At 53.8% G+C, this 24,056-nt stretch overlaps 1 protein-coding gene across 7 annotated transcripts in view; it reads right to left on the reverse strand.

Annotated features, from left to right (window-relative positions):
• Positions 1–24,056, reverse strand: part of NKD1 (NKD inhibitor of WNT signaling pathway 1) — an 85,640-nt gene that overhangs the window by 23,086 nt on the left and 38,498 nt on the right. For 5 of the 7 annotated variants that reach the window (XR_014237392.1, XM_082366677.1, XM_082366675.1 and 2 more), the window contains one exon: positions 6,379–6,445. Coding sequence is in view for 4 of the 7 variants with exons in the window: in XM_082366677.1 (XP_082222803.1) it covers positions 6,379–6,445 (67 nt within the window). In the remaining 3 variants the exon portion in view is untranslated. Of the gene's footprint in view, positions 1–6,378; positions 6,446–13,950; positions 13,978–14,036; positions 14,057–24,056 lie in introns of those variants that run through there. The other 2 variants (XM_082366679.1, XM_082366676.1) reach the window with 2 other exon arrangements.

A 24,056-nucleotide genomic window follows, 5' to 3' on the forward strand; every position in this document is an offset into this window, starting at 1 on the left:
CTGTCTCTCTCTCTGTCTCTCTGTCTCTGTCTCTCTTTCCCCCAACTGGTCCCTGAACTCTAGACTCGGTGTCCACCTGTCTACTCAGAATCCCCACCTGCATGTCAAACAGGCATCTTGAAACTGACATATCCAAAAACAAAAGCCTTGACTGTCACCTGCCAAAACCTCCACCTCAGAAGTGCCAGCACCATTTCCTTAGTTCCTTAAGCCAAAACTCTAAGGTGTACCCGGGATCCCTTTCTTTCCCTCCCCGCCGACCGCCCACCTCCTGTCTCCCAGCCCTCCCCCCTCTCCCCCAGACCCATCCACTTCTCTCCAGCCCCTCAGCCCCAGGCTAGGCCAAGGCCATCACCTCTCCCCTGCACTAGCGCAATCACCTCCTGTTTTCATTGCTTCCTTCCTTCCTCGGAATGACCCATCCTTCCCAGGAGCCACAATTAACTGGTGAAAATGGAAGTCAGAATCTGGCACTCTCCTACCTCAAACTTTCCAACAGTTTCTCTCCAAAAGCAGCGTGAAACCCAAGCCCATGGCCCCATGCTCATCCCCCAGGTCTCCTGCTGCCACGTGGGCCTCCCTTCTGTGCTCCCCTAAACCCCACGTTCCTCCCATCTGGGGTTCGGCTCACCCTTCACATCCTCCTGTGGCGGCTCGTTCCTGGTACCTGCATCTCCGCTGAAATGTCACCTCCTCAGAGAGGCCTGTCACGCTCCACCCTTCCCTGGGTGTCACCTCTTCACAGAGCGCCACTCCCAGAACCTCGCATGCTCACCCCCTGGCTTATTTATCCACTACCCTGCCTCCCCTGTGCTGACACCCTGACAGCAAGGTCCGCTGACTTCATGGGTGGCTCGAACCCAGAGCCCAGCAGGGCCCCACACCTGCAGCAGGTACTCAGTAAATACTTGCTGAGTGAGGAAGAGACCGTCCTCAGTCTGCTGTGTGACCTTGGACAGGTCACATCCCCTCTCTGGGCCTCAGATTTCTTACCGCAAAGGAAGGGGACTAACGGCCTCCCAAGGGCTCCTCTGCTCTGTGAATGGTTGACATCTCATACCTGGGAGCCTGGATGGACTGGAGGGGGGCACACGGGGCCTGCCTGGGGGCCTGACTCCAGTGATTTCATGGTGTTGGCTTCATTCTTCTTGTGAGCACAGTCAGTCCTCCAATGACAATTTTTCAACTTTACAATGGTGCAGAAATGATACACAATCAGTAGAAACTGTACTCGGAATGTCAAACCTGGATCTTCTCCCGCGCCGGCGATACGCGCGGCACGACCCCTCTTGTGATGCTGGACAGCAGCAGTGGGTCCCAGCTCCCAGTCAGCCACACGATCACGAGGGTCAACAATCCACACACTTACAACCACTCTGTACCCAGACAGCCGTTCTGTTCTCCACTTCCGGTACAGCATTCAATCAATGACAGGAGCTATTCAACACTCGATTACAAATAGGTTTTGTGTTAGATGATTTTGCCCAAGTGTAGGCTAACGTAAAGTGGGCAAGGCTAAGCTATGATGTTCGGTAGGTTAGCTGTACGCAATGCATTTTCTACTAACGATATTTTCCACTTACAATGGGTTTATTGGGGCGTAACCCCATCATAAGTCAAGGAAGATCTGTATTTATTGAGCACTTATGGCATGCCAGGCTATGTTGCGCACTGAGAGTGATAGGAGACACTCAGAGAGTCTAATAGGATTAAAGAAGCTTTGAAAATAGGCCTTCTTTGATCTGGACTAGTAAATAATTAACAAACACCAGTTGACTTCTCCTCAAGAAAGAGGAACCCACGAGACAAGAGTCAGGACAGCTCACCGACATGGGCATACCCTGAACCAGGGCTGTTCTTGGGGCTTATATAACCTCTCCATCTTCACAGGAACTCTGAGGAAGGAATACTATGACTGCCCCCAACAAGAAACTGAAGCACAGAGAAGTGAAGTGACTCTCCCAAGGTCACACAGTGAGTGGTGGTAAAGCCAGGCTGGATCTGGGGTCTGACTTCAGAATAAAGGCAGAAGGGTGCCCCTCATGCCCTCCGATGGGGCTGCAGGAAGACGAAGTTCGAGCCATGCAGACTGGGACAGGCCCTGAACTCACAGTGGGGCGGGCTACTCAGCTGTCCGGGTCTCAGTCCCAACACCACTGCTCTGCTCGGCAGGACCAGGGCCAGGGAGGCAGAGACCCCACGGACTCTGCCAGGAGAAACCCAGCTTGGGCCAACTGGGAGCCTGGAGGGAGGGCCTGGCCCCAGTGGGAAGGGCCGCCTGACTCAGGGGCTTTTGGTCCTTAATGAAGGCAGGACTGGGTTCCGTGGAGTCAACTTTCTATGGAAGACGCCAAGCTGGTTGCACTCTGCCCGCTGTCACCTCCAAGCAAAGAGGTCAAAAGACAAGAAACAGCCACGATACTGAGACTCAGATACTGAGATTACTGAGTGTAATACTGAGACTCAGAGGGCAGAGGCTGAGGGTGAGAGGCAGGAGAGAGCTAAGACGCTGGGCAGGAGTGAGAACAGCACTGGGTGGGAGACAGAGGGGACCTGGAGAGAAGGGGCCTGCGACCATTTACAGGTCTCTCCCTCCTGACGGGCACAGTACTTCAGTCTTTGCTGGGTCGGGAGGACACCCCCAGACACAGTGCTTCCCGGAGGCCTGACACCAATGTCCACCTCGGGCCACAAGCTACAGGCTGCCACCACCTGTCGTCCTGCCCAACTGGGGAGGTGGGGACGTCGGGTGGGCACTGGAGTGAAGTGTGGGAAGACCCTCCCCAGTCCTCAGCGCCCTGCTGGGTCAGCAGAGGAAGGTCCCTCTGGCCACCCCGCCACCCCCCCCAGCCCCCAAACCGCGGGTCCCGCCCTCCACAACCGGCCAGCTCTGGAGCGCGGGACTTTTCATGCTTACTTTGTTCTCTGCACAGTTCAAAAGGAGCTCACAGCCCCAGCCCTAGCTCCAAGCCCAGCCTTAATCTCCCATCCCGCGAGCTCCCAGCTGGCCAGTTAAGGCAGTTAAGACGCTGGATTAGGGCCGGCTTTACATAACAACGCAGGAGCTAAAGCCATCCTCTCCTGGGATGGCTAAAAGACTTCTTTTTATCTTCACGCCTCAGATGGCCTTTTTTTCCCTTAACAGCCCTCCAGCCGGCCAAGAGGCAATGAACTTGGCCGACAGGAAGACAAAGAAGAGATTCAGGATTCAGCTTGCTCTCCCTTGGCCCGAGGCACAGAGGGATACCCGCAGCCCCAGCTCCAGGCCAGGTGGACGCTTCTCCGTGGCCAGACTCGGAGAACTACTCTCACCAGGCCTAGCCGTGGGGTGGCCTGCCGTCCACAGCCATGTCCTTCATCCTGGGGCGGGAGGGGGCACCTCGGACCTGGCGCCAACGGCGGCCAGAGAACCACATACGGTCACTGGGGCCAGCATCCCCTCCAAGGAGTCTCAGGGGCCACACAGGCAGGCCCAGAGCAGTCCCACCCTACTGCTTTATTTACTTATTATTTTCACTTTTTAATTCTGTTATTAGTCTTTCATTTCAAAGGAATGTATGATCACATTCTTCTCGTAAAACTTAAAACATTAATTACAGTTAATACTACAATCCTCTGACCACCCTTTCCAAGTTTAGTCTCTTCCTCCCCTGTCCAGAAGGAACTACTGTTTCTGTCCGTCTAGACCTCTAGCTACACAATAATATACATACATATGTGGTATGCATTCATATATACAAGGAAATACAGAGTATTGTCTGGTACCCTTTTTACATAAAAGATAACATACTGAATATAACACATCGCATCTGTCTGCAACCTGGTCTGTCTTACCTTTTGTGCTTCTGTGTAAGCTTTTGTTTGAAGAAAAGGGCTGGAAACTTGACCACCAGCAACCTGATCTAACCCCTCAGTTGGGAAACTGAGTCAGGCTAGTGGCTCCCAACCCCTCCCCTCGTCAGTGGTGGCACTGATGTGCCTGGACACCACGAGTGATTGGCAAGGTGCCCAGGCTACCCGCAAAGCCCGACCTGCAGCTGGTGGGCCGCAGGGACAGACCAAGTGCCACCAATCTCCACACTTCTCCCTGACAGGAGCTGGGACCCTCGGGCACCTCCTATTTATCCCCCATCCATCAACCAATGTTTGTAAGTACCACCCCACGGCAGTTCATCCTCCCTACAAGGTGCCCACGTCCTCTGAGCACCCACAGAGTCCACATCCCCACGCATCATGTCACAGAGGGCGAAGGGGCCCCAAGGTGGAGGGGCCTGGCCAAGAGCCACAGCAAGTCACTGCAGGAGCTGGCAGGGGAGCCAGGGCTATGGGCTCCTAGGCCAAGTGCTCTTCCTACTTCATTACAACAGGGCTCATGCTCTGCACAGAGAGATCAAACAAAGCAGAGAGAGGTGGATTTTTTGGGCAGGCCATTTCACGTCTGCAGGGAAAGATGCCTCATGGGAAATCAATTACATGATTTCAGACTGAGCCTCAATGGCCAGAGAAGTGCCTCATTTGGGGTAGTGACCAGGGACCCAATAAATGATGAATAGATAGACAGATGGTGAGATAGATGGATGGTAACTGGAGGACGGTTAAATGGGTGAAGGAATGAGTGATGGATGATGAAGAGATGGGCAGAGGATGGATTATGGGTGGGTAGGTGATAGATAAGGGCTGGCCAGCTGATGGATGGGTGACAAAAGAGTATGTAGATGAATGAATAGGCAGTGATGGCTGGGTGATAGGGGGAGCAACAAACGGATGGATGAGTGCTGGATGGGGTGGGTCATGGATTATTGGGTGGGTGATGAGTGAGTGATGGGTAGATGAATGGATAGATAGATGAGAGGACAGGTGGGTGCTTGGATGGATAGTGAATAGGTGGTGGACGGAATAGATGGAAGGATGAATGAACAAGAGGATGAACTTGCTAAGTTACCAGGTGAATGAGCAAATGAATAGAAAATGGAATGAGTGCTGAAGCCCAAGTAATCTATGTCTGGGGTCACCTCAGCCTCCAGACCCTACATCCTGCAGACCTTTACCTGACTCCCCAGATCTACTCTAGGTACCAAGCCCCAGCATCTTTCCTTGGAGCTGAGGATAATAGCTGAGGCTCGGGGGAGCCCAGGGAACAATGAGAATCAAAGCCACTGAATCCCTGAGTGTAGCCACCAGATCCACAGGCAAACATGCTCAAGGGAAACACCCCAGAGCCTGGACAGAGCTGTCTGTCCCCCTTCTATTCAGGACCTGCTCGAATTTGAGCAAAGTCTGAGAGATATCTGGGTCTCCAGCCAGCCTCCAACTCCCGGGCTACTGAATGAATCTCTCAAAATAGCGCTTGTCAAAGTACAATGAGCATACAAGTTATCTGGGGAGCCTATTGCAGGACAGACTGGATTCAGTAGCCTGGGTGGAGCCAGGGATTCTACATTTATCACAGCTCTCAGGCCCCACGTGGCCACAGTCCTCGGGTCTGGCCCAGGCTCCGCTCCAGAACCTCCCGGCACAGTCTCCTCTCCTCTCAAGGCCCTACAAGCCCTCCAAGGCCTAGATTCCCCCCAGAGACCCCTGGGCACCCAGCTCTCCTAACAGCTGCCTGTCCTGGTCCCAGCAGAGAGGGCTTTACTGTCATAAGGCTGCCCCAGTTTGGTGATGCTCTCCTCTGATTCAGAGTAAAAAAGGGAAACGCTATCCCTTTCAGCAAACGCTTTCCGATCCCATCCGGTCCTTTCACCAACTCAGGGAATCAAGCAGGAAAAGGCCCTCGTTCCCATTCTACAAACATGGAAACTTGGGCTCCGAAAGGGTACATGGCTTCCCAAAGTCAAATCAGCATGCCAGTGGCTGGCCGGCCCTCTACTCGAGTGTCCTAATTCTTTCTACAGTGCAGTGCTTCTCCTTGAAGAAAGAAAGGAGTGAGAGCTACAGAGGAGAGCGGGGAGGGGCTGGGGGTGTTCGTGTGTGTGCACATACCCGTGCTCCAGGTGAGTGACACAAACAGAGAAACACAAGGGCTACTTCATGCAGTGCTTACTACATACCTAATTCTGCTTGAGGGGCCTATGAGTGGTCACTATGATCACCCCCAACGGGGAAGCTGAGGTCAAACAACCTGTTCAAGACCCCACGGCTAACACGGAGCAGGGCCAGGATGTGAGCCTGGGTGGTCTAAATCCACTCCCGGAGTGGACCTATGAGATGCTACACTTCCCTCTTGCTTCTCACCCCACCCATCCCCACCGAGAGTCAGAGTCCTGCCCTCCTCCACCTGGTCTGCAGGTTTTCTGGAGGGTACTTGGGGCATGAGGTAGACCAGATGGCCCTTCCCCACCTCACTGCCCTTGGGAAGAAAGCAATGGACTCCAATACCTTCTAGCCGAAAGTCTTCCTCTTCCTCCTCGCTGAGCGTTTCTCTGAAAACTTCGCCCACGAGCTCCTATAGGAAGAAAAAGTAGGGATGTTAAAGGGGTATTGGGGTCAGGTAGGAACCTGGCATCATTACGGTCAAGGTGGCATTGTGAACGTGTGTGTGGCTGGTCGCAAAGAAGCAGGGACCCTGTTCTGATTGGAATTTAGGTCAACTATGTAGATCCTATCACACTTGAAAAGTTAATTACTGCACTACTTTTTAGGAAGTAAGTTATTCTCAGCTTATAGCCCGCCACAAAACATTACACAGGACCACGCTTCTCCCCCGGAAAGGGAGTTCCACCCTCCATCCTGGAAAAAGACAAAGATGAGATCAGAAAACGTCCCTCCTCTATCCCTCTGAGCCAACTTGATGGACTCGGGACCATAGCCACCCCTGTGGGTCCCAAGAAGAGACCTCAGTTTGGATCCTTCCTCTACTAGAGGGTCCCAGGTGGGCTGTCTTGGTGGGTTTATAAAGAGGACCTGGTGTGCTATAGGGCGGGCTCCCTTAACACAAACCCAAACTCTTCAGCACAATATCTAGAAAGCTATAGGCTCTACCTTCAACTGACCTTCAATCACGCCTCCTGCATCTCCCCTAACACACACACCTTCCAGCTACTGGCCTGCACACGCCTCACCTTGGTCCCCAAGCATGAGTTAAAAATGTCCGGTATCTCATCCCACATAGCAGAGCTGCTCCCAATCAGTGGTGAGGCTGCCACTCAGATGTTGTCAGGCTGGCAAGGGAAGTTTGTTTGGTCCACAGGCTGGGAGGCTGGGAAATTTCTGGGATGGCAATAAAGGTCCCATCTATCCGACCCCACCCCAGTAGGACAACTCTAGGTACAGAGGAGAACAGACCAGCGCTTGTCAAACCGTCTTCTGTATTTATTGGTATTCTGCCAGGAGGAGTAAAGTGAAAAAAGATTGTTTTAAACAAAGGTAAACGAGATCCCTTACTGCAGGACTTACTATGGTAACAGATGCTGCGGATATCTAAGTAGTAGCTTATGCTGCATCCCTCAAACCTATTTAGACCATGAAGTTTTGTTTTTCAAAAGCATCACATGGGATTTGTGTTCTGAGGAACCCACGTTGGGAAATGCTCCTCTTTGAGGGAGGAGAGATGAGGTTGGGGGGGGGGTGGTCACACTGCTTTATCTTTTTTAATGCCCACAGGATGCTATGGCAGTGCTTCTTGAACCACAAAAAGGCAAGCAATAAAAAAGCCCAAACTCAGCAGCTCTCACCAACTTCTCCTTTTGAAAAAAAAAGAAAAAAAGTATAAAGAAAAAGAAAAAACACCCTCTTCTTGAAAAATCAGAAGAAAAAAAATCCTGCACTGGAGATGCTTGAAAGAAAAACCAGAGCTTGCCTTGATTAACAAAGGAAAAACAATGCTTTGTATAGCTGATCTTATCAATTGGACACAGCTGGAGATAAGTCTCTTGCATGCATGTTTTTTAAAGATGAACAGCTAACGTTTTATGGATTAGAGATGGTTTTCTCTGTTCTCTTTCTTCTTTCAAATCGTTCTGGGGCATTACACACTCTTTCTTAGAGGTTGTTCAAATGTGGTCATTCAGACTCCTGGTGTCCCATGGACTTCAAAACCAGGCTACTTTATTCCTCGAGTCAGGATGTCTTCTCTCTCCTCCTCTGCCAATTATTATAATCACCAAACACTTCCTGGGCTTGTAAACTGGCTGTTTGTGTTAACAGAGCTGGAGTTGACAGGGGAACTGGGAGACGGTGACAGGAAAGGGCCGCACTCGGCTGGCATCATTAGATGGCTGGGATGCCCCAGCAGCCAATTAAAGCCGATCTTTCATGCCAGAGGAAGACGGATGCCGCTTCCCTGGAAAGGCTGGCAGGCAGAGCTTCCTCACAGGAGCGGGCGACCATCTTCAAGGGAGACGACACACCTGATTGTGCTGGGGCCTTGTGGAGGCTGGGAGCCGGTGCTGACCTCTGTGCCACCCTGACCACTCCTGGCAAGGCCGACAGGACCCGTGAGATGGAAACTTTTGGGCACCTGCATCTTTTTACTGGCACACTCAGAGGAGTTTAAAGACTCCAAATGTCACCAGCAGCAAAGCAGCTGTCTGGAAGCCCTATAACTATTCCTCGCGGTGTGTATAACGCACCCACAGTCACCACTCTGATGACGGCTTCAATGCTCTCTGAGAAGAACTGTCTGCTGAGAGGACCCAGCTCTCTGACATATTAAAGATACGTCTCTGCATATTAAAGCAGAGTTCTGGCAAGTTCTGGGGTCGGTTTCTTCCCGCTAAACCTCACCCTGCTCTGTATAACACATCGAAGGCTCCTCAGCACCGTGGTCCGCTGACACACAGTGCAGTGCAGGTGCCCAACTCTGGCAAAAATTCATTTCCTCCACTGACCCAGACAGCCCGGGGCCTGAGGAGTGCCGTGTCTGTGGTCCTCAAGCTTTGAATCACTGCGCCAGAGGCAACGTAAAATGTTGAGCCAGACACAGGATCACATCCTGGCTCCATGGCCGCCCTCGCCATGGATGTGGCGCCAGCCACTGCCTTCTGCGAACCTCAATCTACTTACCTGTAAAATGGGCATGGTGATAAACCACAACAATAAGAAGACAGCTGAGACTTACTGTGCATTTCCTATGTGCCGGGCACTTTATATTATCTCCCTTTATCATCATAGCAGCCCCGCTCTTTCCATCTCTCAAGGAACAGATGCTCATAAAAATGATTTGCAAATTGTAAAGTGAGAGGTATAATTGCTATTGTTTTTTTCTACAAAGAAAGTGCCCCAACCCTCAAGGAATGAGCCAGGAAAATGATGCCAATGATAGTCACTTACATCACCAAGCACTCGTGATGTATGAGGCACCGACCAACTGGAATCTTCACCAGAACCTACGGAGAACAGGGTTCCCAATAGCCCTGGCTTTAAATGAGCAGAAGTCTCCAAGAGGGCAGGCGACTGGCTCTGGATCATCAGCAGAGCCGAGACTTGAGCCACCTCCTTCCAGGGCCTGGCCTGAGCTTGTACAGTGGAATCGGGGCTCCCGTGGGCATGGGGACAGAGGTGGCCAAGAGTCCTGGCACTTGCCAGGGACCAAGAATCATGCTTAAAGAAGTGCAAGAAAACAGCCCAGCCAGCAGCTCCAGTGGGTCAGGGGCCAAGTACTCCCATCTGTCCTGCAGGACTCAAAGGCCCCACGGCTCCTCCGCACTAGATTTGAGACAGGGCCAAGCGTCAGCCGGGAGCCCTGCATGCAAGGTTTGGGGCCAGGCCCTCAGGACCATCCTGCAGGAAGGCACTTGTACCCCTCGACAGCCACGAGCCCCAGTGGGAGCCCCAGCACGGAGGGTGCAGGGCATGGAAGTGGCGTTGCTCAGACCTTGGTTCAAATACCAGCTCTGCATCACACAAGCCGGTCATCTGGCGGAAGGAGCTTTATCTCCAGTGTGCCTCAGTCTCCCCATCTGTGCACAGGGATGAGAGCAGTCACATTGTTTCAGGGTGGGTGTGAAGATCGAGCAAGCCATTTCACGGAAAGTACTTAGCATTACAGCTGATACCACGATGGGGGCTCAACAGACAGTATTTACTGTTTATTACTCCGACTCTTATTGTCAAATGGCTACCAGAACATTGCTGGGCAAAGCTCACCAGACCCAAAGTGCCCCTGCGGACACCGAGAAACACTCTCTTCTCCTGCCTGGTGCACATTTCTAGTGCTTTGTATTTAATCCCCAGGGCAGTCCTTTGAGGTAGAACCACTATTATCCCCACTTTACAGATGACAAAACTGAGGCACATAGAGGTTAAGTGACTTGCCCAAGGTCACACAGCTAGGATTGTGTCAGAGCCAGGATTGAAGGCAGGCTGCCTGGCTCCAAAACCCTTACCCTTCACCACTGCCCTATAGGAAGCCCACACTCGGGGCATGGTATGCAGTGATCTCCCTTACTGTTCCCTTTGTCCACTCGGCCATCCCTGTGCTGTGGCCCCCTGGGGCCAGGCCCCCTCTGCTCTGGCCTCCAGGACAGTCAGACTCAGCCTCTGCTCCAGGTTCTCATCAAAGACTTTCCTGGATCCCCAGACCTCCTGCCCCGCCCAGCCTGGTGCCAGGCTGCCTCCTGCCTAGTGGCTGGGCTTGGTGGCCTCTCAGGCCATGGGATCCGGACCTACCTCCCTCCCAAGTCCCAGCACTGCCCCTCCTCTGCCCCACGCTGCGCCCCAGGAAGAGAGGGCAGCTCCTCCGGGTGCCAAGAGTGCAGCCAGCACCAGCCCAGAGCCCAGAACTGCAGGCACAATGCCTTATAAGGCCTCCGGGGACGGGAACCCACATCAAAACAGGGCCTTGGGGAGCGGGCTGGAGTTCGGTTGGGGTTTTTCCTCTTTGTCTTTGAGACTTCATACCCCTGAGCTTAATATCTTTCCCCATCGCCTGCCCCAGCAGTTCTTTGTCAATCTTTCTGTTCTCTAAGAGCTAACAGATGTTGGTGCCACGGGGTTTCAAAGGAAACTCCTGGTGCCCACAGAACACGGCACAACTTATAGATTCCAAGAATGCACAGGGCTGGGACATGCCGGGGGAAGAGAAGGGTGGGAGGCAGGACCCAGCCACCCTGTAACCCTTAGATCCAAGCAGTCTGCCTGGACCTGATCCAGGAAATTCCTGGCGAGCTCCCTCTTCCCAGCACACTGCACAGAGGCAGAGTTCCTGGGGAACCGGCGCTGCTGTGGGCAGGCCCCTCGGAGAGCAAGCTCTGGCCGGTCAGGGCAGGGGTGCTCCATTCCCAGAGCCCAGCCGAACCTGGGAGGCAGGCGCCTGCCTGCCCGCCCTGGGGAGCTGAGCGATAGCAGATGCTCTACTTAACCCCTCTGGGCCCCATTTTGTTCTTCTGTAAAACGGGGATTTCGATGTCAAAGAGAACTCCGTAAGAAAACGCAGACAAAATACCTAGGACGGTGTCTGATGCAAAGGTGGGAACACAGGCATGAACTTCTCTCCTCCTTCTGTAGCACCCTACTCCTGCCACGTGCTCAGGACAGTCTCATATTTTATCTTTGCCAAACCCTAATACCCAGTGATTCAATGTCTCAGTGTCCGCCCTGAGACAACACTCACGTGTGTGCACCAGGGAGGCATGTTCAAGATCAGTGATGTTGAGGGCAACGTTGTTCCTATTAACCCACAGTCAGAAACACGCTGAACACCCATCAAAGGAAAGTATGCTAGATCTATGCAGTGGAAAACCACGTAGCGGCTCAAAAGAGCCAGGCAGACCTGTACACACTGACACACAGAGCCCACGCCACATGGAAGACACACAGGGTATGATGCTATTTGCATACCCAGGAAAACACCAAACACACACATGTACCATGAGGTCACCCACATCCCAATATCCCATGGTACCCAACATCCATGGCTACCCCCAAGGAGGGGAACGAGACGAGATGGAGGAAAATAGGAGTCACAAACTTCAACTTTATCAGAATTGTTCTAATTTTTAAGATAAGTATATTCATGTGTCACCTGGGTCATTAAAACCTACTTTAACAAAACCGTGCACAATAACCCACTTGACAAAAAAGGGAACTGAGGATCAGCCAGGAGATTAAGTGGCTGGTCCAAGGTCACTTAAGGAGAGAAAGTGGCAGGGCTGGGTTAGGGCCCCCAGGCCCCGGGCTCCTCGTCTTGAGAATGGGGCAGCAGGCCACGACGATGCTCGTGGTCCCCTCGAGCACAGACCTTCTGGGGCTCCAGCCCCCTCCCCCAGCAGGGGGCCGGCTCCTTCTCCTGGGCTACACTCAGGAATCAAGAGTGAGAGGAAAACCAGGGCCGTCCACTTTCTGGGCTTCAACGTCCCCAACTCCAACATATGCCTCTAACTTGTGGACCTTTTATACTTCTGCCCCTGAGAGCTTTCTCTGGCCTCCCAAGTCTGCTCTACCCACAAGGGAGGGGGGAAGGGATAGAGGGTGCTGGCAGCAGCATTAGGGGGGACTTCTGGGGGGCCCTGGCTCCAGTGTCAGGGGCTGGGGATTCCCTCCTCCCCAGGGATGGAAGGGAAACAGACTCACTCTTCCTAGACCTGATTTCAGCAGAACCCAGATCTCAAGGGGCAGCTTCCGAAGAGAAATGGTCCCTCCTCTCAAATGAGCAAAATGGGGCAGAGCCCTCAGCCACTCCCCTGAGGACACCGCAGCCTCCCGTGGTCACAGGTCACCCGTGGGCGCTACAGGCCCAGCACCTGTCCCCCAGCATCCGCTAAGCCAAGTGGAGTCATCCCGGGATCTTTCTCACGGGAGCTGGCGGGAAAGACGTCTTCTCTGGTGCCGAGGTTGCATCTAATCTCCTCTCCAGCTGCGGGAGAAGGCCCACCCCAGGAGAGAGCTCCCACAGGGACAGAGAGAGGCCAAGGCTGGGAGAGGGCGCTCGCTCACGGCCTCAGGCCCAGCCTTCTGTAACAAGTAGGCTCCCCGAGGGCAGGAATCCGGGTCTGTTTTGCTCTAGGACAGGGCCTGATGTATAGTAGATAATAAATATCTGTTGGATGAATCCTGAGTCAGGCCCACTCTCACCAGCCTTTCCTGGTGAAGGACAGTTACAGAAGCCACTAAATTGCCCTCGTTGTTCACACCAATTCAGGTTACTTACAGCCGGAAGCTCCGACCCCCAAAACCCCCAGCACGAAGCCACAGTCTCCTAAAACCTGAGCCCAAGATTCCCAGCCAAGCTTGGAAGCCAGAGGGAGGAAGCTGCCACCACCTGCTTTGCTGCAGCACCTCCACGAGTGTCCCCAAGCCCAGCCCCACCATGGGAGCCCAGCGAGCTGGGTGGAGGAGGGGAAGGCGGGCCCGCAGAGCTGGCCGGCGGCGTGTTTGGCCTGCGAGGACCAGGACTGCAGGACTCCAGGGATGTGAGGCAGTAATTAAAATTCCTCAGATTTCTCCCTGGCTGCCTTTAATCTGCTCGAGGTGTAATCCCTGGGCCCACATCCCAGGGACTGCAGCCTGAGCTTGCTTCCTGGACTTGAAGGATTGCTTCTGGGGAAGGTGGACGGTGGGCAGGGAGTGGGACGGCAGGGAGGACTTCTGACCCTTGGTGCCAGACTCTGGAGCCACCATATCCCCTTCCTCTGAGCCCCAGGTCCTAGACCCTACAGGGTACAAATAATCCCCGAAGATGGGTTTGTCCCGTCCTGGAGACACGGCCGGCCCCAGGCAGCAAACAGCCAGCAAAGTCCACTCCCTGGGCTGTCACCCCAGCGAGCTGTCAGCATCCATAAGCCATCGTCCCATCTTCCCCCGGAACTGGGTCCCACTTGGGCTACCACGAGAACTTCATACTTTTCTTTAAATTGGCTCTCTCTCTCTTTTTTTTTAAACCCCGTCTTGCCGTAAGCAAGAAGATCAATAAAATCGTGGGTGTGATGTCCTAGTTAGAGTTGGGGTTTTAAAAGATATCACGCATATGAAACAAATACAGGACCATTGAAATACAAGATGTCCACCACTGACCTCAAGTCCCATCCCCCCAGCAGAATGGGGAACGTGCTCCGGGAACCACAAGGTTTAAGGAGCCCAAAGCTGAAGCGTCTGCCCACCTCCACTCTGAGCGATCAGGCTGGTTCTGACAGGTGGGAGGAGGGGAGGCACCGGGCGGGCGAGGCAAGCAGCTGGTGAGGTTGGATGAAAGAAGGTTCTCACGGCCCAAGAGATGCTCCTCCCCACCCCCAACCACAGGCCCTCCTTCTAGAGCTCATGCTTTTGGAATGTGATTTCTGGACATGGAGAAAATGGCTGACGCCAGCAGAAAATGGCAGAGTTTAGCATGACCCAGAACGCGCCCTAACCTCCGGCCCCCGGGATTTCAGAGCTCTTCGGAGGAGATGACCCAATGCAAGGCAGATTGTCCAGGCTGGGCGGAGAACGGGGCTTGCTGCTGCGTGACTGGAATTTTCCTACAAGTCAGCGTTCAAAGGAGTTTCTACAATGGAAACCAGGATCCAACGGGCTTGTCAGGGCGTGGGAGTAACTGAGGTCACGAATATAAAGGACTCAGTGATAATCATAACCAGCGTATCTTTGGTTAGGGCCCGGCACGTGCCAATGCTCTGCTCCGCACGTTAGGTGCGCTGCTAAATGCTCCAAACAGCCCTACGAGCTGGGTGCCGTCGTCGCCCGACTTCAGCCGCGAGGAAACTGAGGCTTAGAGAGGTTAAGTGACTCACTGGACGGTCTGATTTTGACCCTGGCTCCTCTGCTGTGCACTGAGTGACTCTGTACAAATGATTTCACCTGCCTGTGCCTCTGTCTCCCCATCTGAACATGGAAATGACGGCCCCCGCCTGGCGGGGCAGCTGCCGAGGGGAAATGGGAGCACACACACGCCAGGCGGTCAGCATGTCGTCAACACAGCTGTTCCTTCTCTCTCTGGGCCCCCTCTCTCATTCTCTGCCCTCCCATCCTCTTCCACCCCCGCTGTCTTCGGGACGCCGTACAGCTGATCAAAGCCGGACCCAGCAGGGCCTCAATCACCCTACGAGGCTTCAAGCAGCATCCCCGGCCGGCTGCCTGCACTCAGCACCTCTCAGAGTCTCTGCCTCCTGCCTGGCCGCTGGCCAGCCGTGCCACCGCCAGCTGACCCTGCCACGCGACTGGTCGGCCATGCCACTGGTCGTCACACCGCTGGCCTGCCACACCGCTGGCCTGCCGCGCCCCGCAGCCGAGTGCTGATAACGGGAGAGGCCAAAGGGGCTGGGGTGCGCCTCTGATGGAGCAGCTGGGCCTGCCTCTGCCAGCAGCTCCTGGCCTTGGGACAGGCCCCAGGTCTGCTGCCAGGGTCCAGCGCGTGTGCCCTGCCGAGCAGGGTGGCCGTGAGCCAGGCCGCTTATGACAGACGGCGCTGTCGTCTGTTGAGCAGAAAACGGGGCCTCCCCAGACCACGGGCCACTCGTTGTGGGGAGAGGTTGTGTGCCCTTGCCCGGGGCCAAGGCCAGCCCAGTCGGGGGCCCCGTGTGACCAGGGGACCCAGGGAAGTGTGGTATTTCTCTCAGCCTTGAGAGTGAGACGCTTAGGCTCTTGCTTCTGCTAATTGAAATAAATAGATGGAATAAGATCCTCTTGTTTCGAATATCCAGAGTCCTCGTCATCTTCATGAGAGAACCAGAGAACAATGGTTTGGGCCAGACTCTGGGACCGTCCTGCTACACACACACAGGCGCGCACACACACACACACACACACACACACACACACACAGCCCACCCAATCTGGCCCTGAAGTTCTTGCAGGAGTCCTCTTCCTGCCCCTCTGATCCTAGTTGACACCAGGCCTGCCTTCCTCTCTCCTGGTCCCTCACCACACCCCCATACCCCAGCTTTGACGACCCCTCACCATCACTCTCACCAGCTGGACCGCCTGCCTCGGGGCCTCCAAACCTTGCCTATGCTCTTTCCTCTGCAGGGAGAGCCCTCTCCGCTTGACTGCCGGGTGAAGTCTTACCCCTGCCCCGCTCTGGTGTGACTGCTGCCTCCCAACATCCCCGCTCCACCGAACTGGGGCAGAATCAAGGGTCACCCCTCTGGACTCCCAGAGGACTCAGTTCATTCAGGATCTTAGTTGATGATGTGTCGCCCAATCTGTGCCTCAGTGTCCACATCTGTAAAATGGGCCTGTGACCCAGGAGTGCCCTGAGGGTCACACAAGAGGTCGCCATGAAAGAACAGAAGAGTTAAAGACACTGGGAGTGAGGGGTCCCAGGGTCCACAGTGCTGTCAGGTGGGTGGGCAGGTGAGGAACAGCCTAGAGTCTGATCCCATTGTCTTTATAAAGAAAAGAGGCATATTCTCCGGAATGTTTCCGGAAGGACACGCAGTAGTAGTGGCTACTCTTGGGGAGCTGAGGAGCCGTCCCTCCAGCTGTCCAGCTTTCTAGACTGTTTGGATTTTGTATTGTCTCTCTTCTTTCTCTTTCTTAAACCGAGAACAGGCAATGTTTTTTTGTTGTTGTTTTTGTTTTGGGGTTTTTTCCTTTTTTTTGGCCATGCTACACGGCTTGCAGAATCTTAGTTCCCTGACAAGGGATCAAACCCGTGCCCCCTACGGAGGAAGCGCAGAGTCCTAACCACTGAACCACCAGGGAATTCCCTACATGCGACGTTTTTCTATTAGAAAGAAATTAAAATTTGAAATTAAACTTGTTCCATGAAGAAGAATGCCTCGGCTCTCCTGCCTACTTGACAGCTCCATCAAGCCGCTGGGCCAGCATCTCAGACCTCACGTGTCCCAGCCCTGCCCCCGATTTCTTCCCTGTGTCCAACTGGGGCAGCTTCCTTCTTCCTGTTGCTCAGGCCAGAAATCCGGGAGTCATCCTGCCACGTCTCTTCCAACCCTTCTGTTCAATCCACCGTACATCCTGTTGGCTCTACCTTCAAAAGGTACCCTGACACCAGGTCCTCACCTCCTCCGCATCCACCCCGTGCTCCAGGCCATGCAGAGAGGCCGTCCTCCCTCGCCAGGATGATGACGATCATTTTCTATTCTCTGCACCCACCTCCCACCCCATTCTCCAAGTCCTCCTAACGCCCCGCAAAGCCCCACCTAATCTGTCGCATCACCTCCCTACCCTCATCTGTTACTTCTCCTGTCACTCTGCCCCAGCCACCCAGGCCCCCTTGCTGTTGCTCAAACATGCTCGGCACTACCTCAGGGCCTTTGTACTTGCTGTTCCCTCTGCCTGGAATTCTTTTGCCAAATATCCCGTCCTCCCACCCCTCCTTCACATTTTCGTCACCATCACCTCATCACGTGGGTGAGGTCTTCCAAATCCCCCTATTTATTTGTTTGTTTGTTTGTTTGTTTTTGGCTGCATTGGGTCTTTGTTGCAGCGTGCGGGCTTTCTCTAATTGTGGCGAGCAGGGGCTACTCTTCATTGCAGTGTGCGGGTTTCTCATTGCCATGGCTTCTCTTTATTGCAGAGCACTGGCTCTAGGCACACGGGCTTCAGTAGTTGTGGCATGCAAGCTCAGTAGTTGTGGCGCACGGGCTTAGTTGTTCCGTGGCTTGTGGGATCTTCCCGGACCAGGGCTCGAACCCATGTCCCTTGCATTGGCAGGCAGATTCTTAACCACTGTGCCACCAGGGAAGTCCCAAACCCCCCTATTTAAAATTGCAGCGCCCCCTCCACCCCCTCACCCTCTTCCCTGCCTCGGTTTTCTCTGGGGCACTTACCACCATCTGACACACACATCAGTGCCTGACAGGAGGCGTGCAACGAATACGTGTTGACGACTAAACGCGGCTCTATATTTACTGACTCAGAAAGACATTCCCCGCATTTTCTTGAAAGAGAAAAGCACTTGCCAAAGAGCAGAGAGAACCCGACTGCATCTGCTAAAATTATCTGCACGTGTTTCCATGCAATGTAGTCAGAGAGACCCATCTGGAGAGACAGGCACCAGAACGTTCCCAGAGGTTTGTTCCTGGGTGCCGGATTCAAGGTCGTCAGTTGTTTGCCATCAACGTGCATGAGGACTTCTACGATCAGAAGTAATAAATAGCAAGGCATTTGGAAGAAAGCACATGAAAGCAAACAAAAATGGGCGCGCGAGCCGGTTCTAGAAGGACTGGCACACGGAAGTGCGCCAGCAGCGTCCTGGCCCCAGCAGATGGTGAGGTTTGCAACTCTCCAGTGAACTGGGTGGTTTTCTGGTCCTAGCTGGGAGGGAAGGTGGAGGCGCTGGGCTTCTCTGCACCCCAGACCCCACCGCTCCCTCCCCCAGCCACGCCACGCTCACCGACCATGAAGAGACCATTGCCAGAAAACCGCCACTTCCCACTGCCTTAGGCTGCGCACACATAGGAAGCCGAGGGGCTGGCAAGACCCCTCTTTGTGGTCATGTAATGCAGACAAGGCTTTGATTCCAGAAATGGCATGAGGCCAGCTGAGCATGTCAAACTGGGCTGTCACTGGGAGTGGGGGAGGGTGGCAGCTCCCTCCTCCCAACCCAACCACTGAACACCAAATTCTGCTGTTTCCATTCTCAGGCAAGGAAGGGAGGGCAGGAGGGAGGGAGGGGAAAATGTAGGTATGGGGGATCAGGAGGGCAGCCCCTGCTGGTCTGGTCAGCAACCCACGTCTAGGACTACTGTCGCTACAGAGTGGTCCTCTGGGAAGTCCACGGAGGTCTGGAAGATGCTGTGTGGCCAGCATTCAAGGTCTGAGGATGCTTTTGGGTCTGGGGACAAGAAGGCATCCGTGGCAGTCACTTCATCCATCACACCTGTACCTTGTTCCTCTGCAGCCTTTGGGTCTTCTGACTCACCCAACAACCCTGGGAGGTCAGTAACGGAGCTATCACCTCCTTTTACAGATGAGGAGACTGAGGCTCTGGGAGAGGAGGTGAGAACGTGAGCAGCTGGGAGGTACAGGACCTCCTGGGAGGAAGGCTCTCGGGACAGGACACCTGGTGTGTGCCTGTGTGTAGCGGGAGAGAAGCCTGCAACACACACACACACACAGCCTCCTGGTCCACAGGTGTTGGAGCCAGACTGGAACCCTCATTCAGAAAGGTCCAAACCCCTCTAAGAATGTTCCCCCAGAAAAACTCCATACAGATAAAATTGCACATTGAACCTTTTTGCGAACTTTAGGTTAAGGACTCTCAGAGTACAGATGGAGAAACTGAGGCCTCAAAAAGTGACAGGATTTGCCCAGAGTCACAAAGCTGAAGAGTGGCAGAGCCATGATCAGATCCAGAGCATCCAAAACCAGCAGCAAAAGAGGCAGCAAAAGATCAGCCCCCACAGGGGCCAGAAATAAAGACCAGAGCCCCTCAACTCCACCGGAGGCCGGGGAGTGAGCATTTCCGTGAGCCGGGTTCCATGGTCCATGTAGTTTGGGGAAGATCCTAGGTTCTGCTGGGGAACTTCTCAAGCCTTTATAGACTATTTGCATTAGGAACCCCCTCAAGGTGTCCACCACATGCGGGATTTCCCCGACTTCTCTAGATCCTTTGATGTAGGCTCACCTCTCAGTCTCTTTTACCCCCCAACCCTCTCCTCCACTGTGCAGTCCCCACCATCAGCCCACACCTGGGAGGTTTCTTCAGAGAACAGCCCTAGGGCTTTGTCTGTGGGGTCAAAGAATCCCAAACCCCACAGCCTGCCCCCACCAGGTAGCCCTGCGCCAGTGACCGCCTGGAGCAGAATGAAAGCCCAGCTTCCACACCTCCAGTGGGGACTGACTCTGAGCCACAGTTTATAGTCCAGAGCTCCCCACAGGGTCAGGCTAAAACCAAGACTTTGCCTGCAATTGCACCTTGCTTGCCTTCTTCCCCTTCTCTGCCCTGTCTCCTCCCCTCCCGTACTGGTCTGTCCTGGGAGTGACAGAGAACAGGCCTCCATGAATCACTGGCACACAATCCTCGTCTCAGGCTCTGCTTCCGTGGTACCTGTGGACCTAAGCCATCTCTCCACTGAACTACCTGGGTAGTTGGAGGAATCCTGACACATTTGGTGAATTCACACAGAGCAGACAGGCCTGTTAGTCTCAGACAAAGGCATCACCCCATGGCCAGGCCAGCAAGGTCAAGTACCAGGGGCCCTAATGTCAGGGTTCAGACTTGAGTGGGAGGCAGGTGAGGACAGACATTTTTTCCCACCCACCACCCACCCCACCCCCACTTCAAGAAAGCCTCCCCTTCTTTGAGGCCTAATTCAAGTACAGGAAGCCCTCTCTGAGCACCTCACCCCCCAGGACTTCTCTTGCTGACTACCCACAGCTCTCAGGGCAGCCTTCACAGATGGTACCTTCAGGGGGAGTCCAAGGCTGAAGGAAAGCTCTTCGTCCCTTTCATCACCTCTGCACTGGGCACCTGTGACTTGAACCACCTCCCCCCCTCCCCTCAGCATCCACTCCTCCTTCTTCTGGCAACACTCTGATTTTCCTTGGAGAAGCACGCCTCCATAGGCTCGCCAGATTTCACAAATAAAAACACATGACGCTCAGTGAAACTTGAATCTCAGATTCAATAATTGTTTCGTATAAGTATGTACCATGCAGTATTTGGGATATACTTACATTTTTTAAAATGTGCTATTTATCTGAAATTCAAATTGAACTGGGCACCCTATATTTTATCTGGAAACCCTACCCCTCCACCATTTTCATCCAAGAGGTGTGGACAGGGCTGATTTCTCCCCCTAACCCAACAAGGATGGACACATGTCCCAGGCCTGACCAATGAGAACTCTGCACATCCCTGGCCACAGGGATTGGCCAAGGCTGGGCACATGACCCAAGAAGGCCAGAGAGATGTTCTGGGATTGCCCAGAACATCTGCTCTCTTTCTGGTGACATTAATGAGATGTGAGGGTAGGGATCTGACATGGAGGAAAACATTTTACCTCTTCACAGAGAGAGTCTGTCTAAGAAAAAAGCCATCACAGAGGAAAAGAGAACCAGGAGGTGAAACAAAAGAAAACGTGTCCTGACAACATTGTCTGAGCACCTGGATCAAACTATGCCAGAAGCTAGTGCTTCCCCTAGACTTTCAGTTACATGAGCCACTAAATTTCCCCTTTTTGCTTAAGCCAGTTTGAGCTTGTTTTCCGTCATGAATGAGTCCTGCTCAATTCAGCCTCCTCTCACCCTACCCACCCCTGGCACAATGCTGGGCACAGAGCCCATGATCAGAGAGTATTTCAGTTGTATATGTCTGTAACCTTACACCTTACTGTGCAAGGTTGTGTGGGATTATGGGAAAGCCTGGGCTTTCAAGTCAGGCAGGCTCACTTCCCATCCCAGCTCTGTCCCATCCTCATTCCAGGGCCTTGCACAAATAACTCAAGTCTCGTGAGCCTCAGTTTCCTCATCTGTAAAACAAAGATACTAGTACCTATACCTGCCATGCCCATATAATTTCACTGCCCAAACCAGGACACTTTTGAGAGTGAAAGGGGGCAATTCTAAGAACCAGGCCAGGACAACTGGAGTGGTTGGAACTGTCTTAGGTAGACAGGCCAGTGGTAGCCTGACCTACAGCTGACCTTACCCACCTCCACCTGACCCACGGTCAACGCCTTCCCTCCTGTGCACCCTCCCCTCTGCCCAGGACACTCCCCCCACTCTCTCCTTCTAGCTACTTCTGCCTCATCTTTAACGTCCCCTCTTGGAGAAGCCACCCTGAGGCCTCCAGACTCAGTATGGTCCCCCACTCTGTGTCCCCCGGCCGTCTGTGATGCCCTCGTTGTCCTTAGTGGTCTGTATGACTACTACATGTGGATGGCCAGTCTCCCCTCGTGGCTAAACCCATCAAGGACAGGGACTGCACATTTCTTCCTCATTACTGAAGGCCCTACGGACCTGGCACAGTGCCTGGAACACATAAAACGACAGCCAAGAAAGTAAACAGCTAACCCTCCTTTTCCTCCTCTCTGCAGATCCTGTATTTTCTCCGCGTTGATAAAACCATCCTGGGTGAGATGTCAAGCAGGGCCGAATGGGACTAGAACCACAGAGTAGGGAGAGTGTAGGGCAGGGGCACGGCCAACCCCCAGCCGGCCAGGACATGCTAATAATGATCTCAGAGCCAGGGACTCTGGGGACAGCAGTCCCAGGAGGCCCCGCCCAGCTCGGCAGCCCCTAGGCGGTGGCGGCGGCAGCTCACTGGCCCTGCGACAGCTTTCACTGATCTGGGGCCAGCGAGGACTGGACCTAGGCCGGGTGCCTATTCCAGAAATCCAGCCCTGGCTCCTGTTCAAAACACAGGCCCGGCGTCTCCCCGCAGCCCCGGCCAGCTCTGTCCTCGGCAGCGACAGCCAAGTCGCTGCCCAGAATGCAAACTGGGCAGGTGCAAAGGGCCTCTCCAACCAGGGACCAAGGCCGTGACATCCCACACACAGCCCGGACTGTTCCACTCATGAGCAGACGGCGTCCCCTTGGGCTTCTCAGCCCCTTCCCACACAGCAATCCGGACCTACCCCGGGGCAGCCTCCTCACTGATTTCTTGGTCCAGCCAGGCTCCCAGCCTGAGGTCAGCTACCTGGAGAACACTGCCACACTAGCTCCTTGACTCACACCCCGTTCAGATGGCACACCACCGCTTTATTTTCACAGGCTCCTTCTCCCTGCTCTACAGCCCTCAATGGCTCCCTATTCCTGACCAACTCAAATCCTGCTGTAGTCTTGCCCTACCTTCCCAGTCCTGCTCACTGGGAGACAAGTGGTTACGGGCGTGGGGGGGATACTAGCCTGGGAGCTGCGCATTCTGCCTCAGTTTCCCCATTTGTACAAAGGGGGCTCCAACAGTCCATGATTCCATGGGCTCACGATAGGGCCCATCCAGCCAGGCCCTGACCTCCGTCCTTCCTCTGCTCTTCAGGCCACCATGAAGGGCTACTGTCCACTTGCAAAGCCACTGGTCAGCTCTCAGGACCGTCTCTCTCAGGAGCAAAAGTGCCTTGAGGAGAAGGAAGGAGATCTATGGGATCTGAATGCTTCCCTCAATCAGATTCTGGATCAGCCCAGCACGTAGCTCCCCCAGCCCCACATATCCTGCCCCAGGAGTGAGAAATGGACAGCTCACAGCCTGAGAAACAGCAAACACGTGAAACACCCAAGGCAGGACCCCAGCAGCTCAGCCTACGTGCACCTCAAAAAATAATACTCATCAAGGTTAATCTCACAGTAGGTTGAGTCCTAATGGCCACGAGCTCAGACGGTGCCACAGGTACCAGCAGCATCGCTGAGTGGGGTGCGGCCCAGATTCTGGCCCAGTCTTCCCCAGGTTTGGGTCTTGGCTCTGTCACCTACCCGCTGTGTGATGCTGGGGAAGTTGTTACCTTCTCTGTGCCTCCGTTATCACCTTTGAATTATAGGGAAATAATAATAATACCTACCTCAGGCAGTCATTGTGGTGATTAAATTCAGTAATATTTGTAAAGTACTTAAAACCGTGCCTGGCTCATCAGAAGCTCTTATATAAAGGTTTGTTCAATAAATAAAACTAAAGATTACAATAAAATACATAAAGAGGTACTCGTCATAGAAAAGAAGGATGATTCCCCTCCCCACCAAAGAGGATGACTGTTTGTGAATATCTTTAGCATTGGTTGGCTTTGACGTATAGGAAGGTATAAATGTCCGTGGATAATTTTGCTTCTTCCGTTGGGTGTATGCCAGCCTTACATGAGGTACTGATATGTTCTTGTATTATCTGTACAAGCACAAAAGGATCGATATGGGGAGATGAGGTTGGGCCCAACAGTCCTGGAAAAGGTTGGGCCTCTTCCAGAAACAGGAAGGCTAGACTGGCAGGAGAGGTTACTTATAATGCCAGGGTCAAAAGAGGGATCCCACGTGAGCCATCTGTGCAATCCCTTTACAGGGGAGCAGGAACGGCCCAGACTGCAGCCACCACCTCCCAGATGAACCCTCAAGGTAGCTCCACTAATTACAGGATGGCGCTAGCAAGGCAGAGCCCTGCCTTCATAGTGCCCCTGACCTGGCTGATATTCCGCAAGGCTAGGGGAGGGGCCTGCAAGCCCCAGCCACAAGGGGCTTCTGCCACACAGCGCTACTGGGCACACTGGACCACAGAAACGCAAAATCAAACAAAACCC

This window comes from Balaenoptera borealis, assembly GCF_965194805.1.
Source record: "Balaenoptera borealis genome assembly, chromosome: 19".
Lineage (NCBI taxonomy): Eukaryota > Metazoa > Chordata > Mammalia > Artiodactyla > Balaenopteridae > Balaenoptera > Balaenoptera borealis.